The 6,891-nt window shown below is 63.1% G+C and overlaps 1 protein-coding gene across 6 annotated transcripts in view; it reads left to right on the forward strand.

Annotated features, from left to right (window-relative positions):
• The window catches only part of BCL9L (BCL9 like), a 28,022-nt gene extending 21,161 nt beyond the window's left edge, over positions 1-6,861 (forward strand). For 5 of the 6 annotated variants that reach the window (XM_082411015.1, XM_082411018.1, XM_082411019.1 and 2 more), the window contains 3 exons: positions 24-2,310; positions 2,750-3,031; positions 3,461-6,861. In XM_082411015.1, coding sequence (XP_082267141.1) covers positions 24-2,310; positions 2,750-3,031; positions 3,461-4,554 — 3,663 coding nt within the window. In that variant the 3' untranslated portion in view covers positions 4,555-6,861. The remainder of the gene's footprint in view (positions 1-23; positions 2,311-2,749; positions 3,032-3,460) is intronic. The other variant, XM_082411017.1, reaches the window with a different exon arrangement.
• Positions 6,862-6,891: the final 30 nt, after the last annotated feature.

Consider the following 6,891-nt stretch of genomic DNA (forward strand, 5'->3'; position numbering starts at 1 on the left):
GCTCTGCCTTTGTCCTCTTGCAGGCCCCCAAAGTGCCACCCACCCCAGAACCGCTACCCCTGAGCACACCATCAACAGGCACCCCTCAGTCCCAGCCTCCTCCACTGCCGCCACCGCCACCCCCAGCCCCAGGCAGCGCCCCCCCTGCTCTGCCTTCTGAGGGGCCTCCTGAGGACACCAATCAGGACCTGACACCCAACTCAGTGGGAGCTGCCAGCACGGGTGGTGGCACTGGGGGTACCCACCCTAATACCCCTACAGCTTCCACCGCCAACAACCCGCTGCCTCCTGGAGGAGACCCCAGCAGCGCTCCCGGCCCTGCCCTGCTTGGGGAGGCCGCCACCGGCAATGGGCAGCGGAGCCTGGTGGGCTCAGAGGGCCTGTCCAAGGAGCAGCTGGAGCATCGGGAGCGTTCCCTCCAGACGCTTCGAGACATTGAACGGCTGCTGCTCCGCAGCGGGGAGGCTGAGCCCTTCCTCAAGGGGCCCCCCGGAGGAGCAGGCGAGGGGGGACCCCCAGCACAAGCCCCTCCCGCCCCCCAGCAGCCACCCGCGGCCCCGGCCAGCGGGCTGAAGAAGTACGAGGAGCCCTTGCAGTCCATGATCTCGCAGACACAGAGCCTCGGGGGCCCCCCGCTGGAGCATGAAGTGCCTGGACACCCCCCGGGTGGGGACATGGGGCAGCAGATGAACATGATGATGCAGAGGCTGGGCCAGGACAGCTTGACACCTGAGCAGGTGGCTTGGCGCAAGCTGCAGGAAGAGTACTACGAGGAGAAACGGCGGAAGGAGGAGCAGATCGGGCTGCATGGGGGCCGCCCACTGCAGGACATGATGGGCATGGGGGGCATGATGGTGAGGGGACCACCGCCTCCCTACCACAGCAAGCCTGGCGATCAGTGGCCCCCCGGGATGGGAGCCCAGCTGCGGGGGCCCATGGATGTCCAAGATCCCATGCAGCTCCGGGGTGGACCACCCTTCCCCGGTCCCCGTTTCCCAGGCAACCAGATGCAGCGGGTGCCTGGGTTTGGGAGCATGCAGGGTATGCCCATGGAGGTGCCCATGAATGCCATGCAGAGGCCTGTGAGGCCGGGTATGGGCTGGACTGAAGACTTGCCCCCTATGGGGGGGCCTGGCAATTTTGCCCAGAACGCAGTGCCCTACCCAGGCGGGCAGGGTGAAGCCGAGCGATTTATGACCCCTCGGGTTCGTGAGGAGCTGCTGCGACACCAGCTGCTGGAGAAGCGGTCGATGGGCATGCAGCGCCCCCTGGGCATGGCCGGCAGCGGCATGGGACAGGGCATGGAAGTGGAACGGATGATGCAGGCGCACCGGCAGATGGATCCGGCCATGTTCCCCGGGCAGATAGCTGGCGGCGAGGGCCTGGCGGGCACTCCCATGGGCATGGAGTTTGGTGGAGGTCGGGGCCTCCTGAGTCCCCCCATGGGGCAGTCTGGGCTGAGGGAGGTGGACCCACCCATGGGGCCAGGCAACCTCAACATGAACATGAACGTGAACATGAACATGAACATGAACCTGAACGTGCAGATGACCCCACAGCAGCAGATGCTGATGTCGCAGAAGATGCGGGGCCCCGGGGACATGATGGGGCCGCAGGGCCTCAGTCCCGAGGAGATGGCCCGGGTGCGGGCCCAGAACAGCAGCGGCATGATGGGCGGCCCGCAGAAGATGCTTATGCCCTCGCAGTTTCCCAGCCAGGGCCAGCAGGGATTCTCTGGGGGCCAGGGACCCTACCAAGCCATGCCCCAGGAAATGGGCAATACTCAAGACATGTTCAGCCCCGACCAGAGCTCAATGCCCATGGCAAACGTGGGTACCACCCGGCTCAGCCACATGCCCCTGCCTCCTGCATCCAATCCTCCCGGCTCTGTGCATTCAGCCCCAAACCGGGGGCTGGGCAGACGGCCTTCAGACCTCACCATCAGTATTAATCAGATGGGCTCACCGGGCATGGGGCATCTGAAGTCGCCCACCCTTAGCCAGGTACACTCACCCCTGGTCACCTCGCCCTCCGCCAACCTCAAGTCACCCCAGACTCCCTCACAGATGGTGCCCTTGCCTTCGGCCAACCCGCCAGGACCTCTCAAGTCACCCCAGGTCCTCAGTTCCTCTCTCAGCGTCCGTTCGCCCACCGGCTCGCCCAGCAGGCTCAAGTCTCCCTCCATGGCGGTGCCTTCTCCAGGCTGGGTCGCCTCGCCCAAGACAGCCATGCCCAGCCCCGGAGTCCCCCAGAACAAGCAGCCGCCTCTGAACATGAACTCTTCCAGCACCCTGGGCAACATGGAGCAGAGTGAGTCAATGGGGCCGGGCAAGTGGGCCCTGGCCTCTGGCGCTGGGAGCCTCCCCGGTGGGAGTATTCTTGCTGGGCCAGGGGAATGAGTTAAGGCATCCGTGCCGGGGCCCAGAGGTGGACGGCTCTGCTCGCGGGGCAGACGCTGGCAGCTGTGTGTGAGCTTTCACAGGGAGCTCCATGTTCATCTCCCAGGCATTTCCAGGGGGTCATATTTGGGATCTCCCCACTGCCCGGGGCCCTGAGGCTGCAGGAACCGCTTGGAGACAGGTGGGCTGTAGTGACAGTGGGGGGCCTGTGTTGAGTGGGACATCTGTGCCTGGAGGAGTCAGGTGGAGGTTTGGGAGCTGACCTCTTGCTAAGCCCCCCAGTGTGAGCAGCCAAATTCATCTTCCCCTCCCCAGTCACCCCTGCTCTTTCTGTCTCCCCGCTTCTGTAGGTGCCCTCCCGCCTAGCGGCCCCCGGAGCAACTCCTCAGCGCCTCCCGCCAACCCTCCCAGCGGCCTCATGAACCCCAGCCTGCCATTCACTTCCTCCCCAGACCCCACGCCTTCCCAGAACCCCCTGTCACTGATGATGTCCCAGATGTCCAAGTACGCCATGCCCAGCTCCACCCCGCTCTACCACAATGCCATCAAGACCATCGCCACCTCAGACGACGAGCTGCTGCCCGACCGGCCCCTGCTCCCCCCGCCACCACCACCGCAGGGCTCTGGGCCAGGTGCGGGGACAGGGAGGGGCCGCGGGGAGAAGAGCTGATGCAGGCACTGGGCGTGGGAAGAGTTGCCACGGCCAGCAGCTGCCCCTGCGGTCCTGCTGGCTGTTTTGTGCTTCCAAAGAGCCCTGGGCATGGAGTAGGGGGGGTGTCCCGGGACACAGTTCCCACTCGTCGCTCAGTGAAGCCAAGCCCGGAAAGCTGGAGTGGTCTTTCCACCTACTGATGTGTCCCTGGCTGGCTGGGCCAGAGCTTGGGCCTCTTGGCTTCTCACCTAAGTGCCTGGAGTCCCTTCCCTCGTAGCTAGGGCAGGCCAACGGTGAAAGCCCTCAGCCCTAGTACCAGCCTGGCTGGGGAGTGGGGAAGGACTGAGTTCTGCACCCTCCCCCAGCTGGGCGCACACGGTTCCTGACCCCCATTTCTCTTTCCCCGCAGGGATCAGCAATAACCAGCCCACCCAGATGCACCTGAACTCAGCTGCTGCCCAGAGCCCCATGGGCATGAACCTGCCAGGCCAGCAGCCCCTGTCCCATGACCCCCCACCTACCATGTTGCCCTCCCCCACCCCTCTGGGCTCCAACATTCCACTGCACCCCAATGCACAGGGGACAGGAGGACCCCCTCAGAACTCGATGATGATGGCTCCAGGGGGCCCAGACTCCCTGAATGCCCCCTGCGGCCCTGTGCCCAACTCCTCCCAGATGCTGCCCTTTCCCCCTCGGCTGCAGCAGCCCCACGGTGCCATGGCCCCTAGTGGGGGCGGGGGCGGGGGACCCGGCCTGCAGCAGCACTACCCTTCAGGCATGGCCCTGCCCCCAGAGGACCTGCCCAGCCAGCCGCCAGGCCCCCTGCCCCCCCAGCAGCACCTGATGGGCAAAAGCATGGCCGGCCGCATGGGCGACGCATACCCCCCGGGCGTGCTCCCCGGGGTGGCGTCAGTGCTGAACGACCCTGAGCTGAGCGAGGTGATCCGGCCCACCCCGACGGGGATCCCCGAGTTCGACTTGTCCAGGATCATCCCCTCGGAGAAGCCAAGCAGCACCCTCCAGTACTTCCCCAAGAGCGAGAACCAGCCCCCCAAGGCCCAGCCCCCCAATCTGCATCTCATGAACCTGCAGAACATGATGGCGGAGCAGACCCCCTCCCGGCCCCCCAACCTCCCGGGGCAGCAGGGCGTCCAGCGGGGGCTCAACATGTCCATGTGCCACCCCGGACAGATGTCCTTGCTGGGCAGGACAGGTGTGCCCTCACAGCAGGGCATGGTGCCCCATGGCCTGCACCAGGGGGTCATGGCCCCTCCACAAGGCCTCATGACCCAGCAGAATTTCATGCTGATGAAGCAGCGGGGCGTGGGCGGTGAGGTCTACAGCCAGCCCCCCCACATGCTCCCCCCGCAGGGCTCTCTCATGGGCCCCCCGCCCCAGCAGAACCTCATGGTGTCCCACCCGCTGCGGCAGCGCAGTGTGTCTCTGGACAGCCAGATGGGCTACCTCCCGGCGCCGGGCGGCATGGCCAACCTGCCCTTCTAGCAGTCCCCGTGGGGGGCTGGAGCTGGGGCGATACTGCAAATAGGATAACCTTAAGAAAGTTTCTTCCCCTTCAGTGTTGGGATGGCCTGGGTCAAGGGGTGGGGTGGAGGGGGTGGGAGGGGGCTTGTGTGGGGAGTGGCATTTGTGGAAACCAGGTGTGCTGGCAGCTTAGGGGGAAGTGGCAGAGTGGGGTGGGGGATTTGGGATGGGAGTTGGTCCCATTTCGGCCGCCAGGACTGCCCCTCCCCCTCGCTCCCCCCCACTCCAGTCCTACGGAGCCTCGATTTTCCCTCTTTCTCTGCGTCCACCCTCTTCAGCTTTGCTTTCAGAGCCCTGTTTCTAATCCTTGGCAGGGAGCAGGAGAGGAGAGCTCTCCCTCCCTCTCCCTCCCCTTCCTGCTGCTGTCTCCTCCGGGAGCTTCACTTTCCTCCTCTTGGTTTCTCTGCCCACCCCCCCCCCCCACCCCCGTTTTTCCTTCTGTCTTCTCCTGCCTCAGTTCCTCTCCCTGATGATGTGGCTGACCCCCTCTCCCACCCCAACCTGCAGGCGGCTGGCCAGGTGGGCAGGCGCCAGCCGTAGCTGTAAATAGAGCGCTGCGCTTTTGTGCCGGTTTGTGTGTGTGCTGTATTTCTGTGTTTTGATAGAAGTCACACAAAAAAAGGATAAAAGAAACCCTTCCCCCCTTTTTCAAATGATTGCCCCTTCCATTCCCCTGGACCCAGGGGCACGCAGTCTGACACACCTACCCGCTGTGGCAGTGTCTTTGGGTCCATAAAGGGTACCATTCCGGTCCCCTCCCCCCAATGGTGAAATGACGTAGCTACACCCACACCTAAACTGAGGTCAGACCACCTAGGCTTCCACCTGGTGAGGCCCAGCAGGGCTGAGACCCCCCAGGGCGGCAGCCTGTCTGCTGCTGAGTGATTCAGGAGAACGCGTGCACGTGCATGTGTGTTTGCCCCACAGAGGTGACACGGGGCCCTGGCTTCCTAGCTGTGGATGTCTGGTGTCCCCTGCTGCTACATCTTAGCCAGAACTTGAAGTCCTTGGTCCCCAGTCTGGGATGAAGGCAAGGAGGACGAGGCGGAGACTGTGTGGCCCCCTCGTGTGGAGCCGTGGAGGGGTGGCCCGGGGGGCCAGATGGTCCTGTGCCCGCTGCAGTGGCTCTGGGCCAGGTAGCCCCCAGGGCCATGACTCTTCCAGAGGCTACCACCTACTTCCTTATCACCAAAGGAGGAAAGGAAAAGGGTTTGGCCAAGTCCGTCTGTCTCCCTCCAGCCTCCACCCGCTGAGGATGGAATAGAGAAAGTGTTGGATGCGGAGCAGGAGAGCGTCTTCCCGCTTCGCTCTGCTGTCCGATCACTGGCAAGGTCCCTCTGCCCAGAGCTCAGGGCTCTGAGCCCACCCAGGCGCAGCCACTGCCTTCCCCTCAGCCTCCGGCTCTTTCCCATACGAGCTCCCCACCCGCCTCTGGTCAGAGCTGAAGCCATACACGATTGGGTGTTTTGCCCCCCTCAGCCCCAGGAGTAAAACACTTCTCCTTTTCTCACTTCCTTTCCTGCCTTGTGAGGTGGCAGGGCAGTTACCTGGCTGAGGCCTTTCGTACCGCACCTCCAGGGCCAAGGGCCATTTCTAGACAAGGTGTCTTCTGCCGTGGCCCTGTCCCCAGCCTTCCTGACCTGAGGGCCTGGTCTCCCATTGGCAGCTGTGATACAAAGGGAATTTGTCCCCAGTTCTCCCAGTCTGGTGCTGTCCTCAGTACCCCGTCAGCCAGGTCAAGTGCTTCCTCCGGGGCTGGCTGCGAGCTCCTGCCTCCCCCAGCCCCTCTCAGGGGCCAGGGCCTGGTCCCCCGTGTTCAGGGGCCACCTGCCCTCAATCCCGCCAGACACGTTCCCACCCTGTCTCAACCCGGGCCTCGTGCCCTTGAGTCCCCCACCCATGACTCAAGACTCCCCAAACCGACTCTTAAGTGTTTCCTGTGCAGAGGAGAGACAGGGTCAGACTGAAAAGGGCCTGATGCCCTCCCCCTCCCCCGCTCCTCCCACCTCTGCCACCAGACTAGCTTTCCAAGGTGAATTCCACAGGCCAGCTACTTCCCTCCATCCATGGCCACACCCCCAGCCATTTTGTACCATTATATAAATATATATATAAATATAAATATATAAATACAATATGTGAAGACATCTTCTTGGTTTTTATTTTGAAACAATTTTTAGGCTTGTTCCGGGGGTCTCTGTGCTGCCTGTACTGTATTGACCTGTTTTATAGGTGCCTTTTTATTAAAAAGAGAAAATTAAAAATCCAGTTTCTTGCTGTCTTGCTTCCGTGTCTGGC

Source organism: Balaenoptera physalus (assembly GCF_965194825.1).
Source record: "Balaenoptera physalus genome assembly, chromosome: 10".
Taxonomy (NCBI): domain Eukaryota; kingdom Metazoa; phylum Chordata; class Mammalia; order Artiodactyla; family Balaenopteridae; genus Balaenoptera; species Balaenoptera physalus.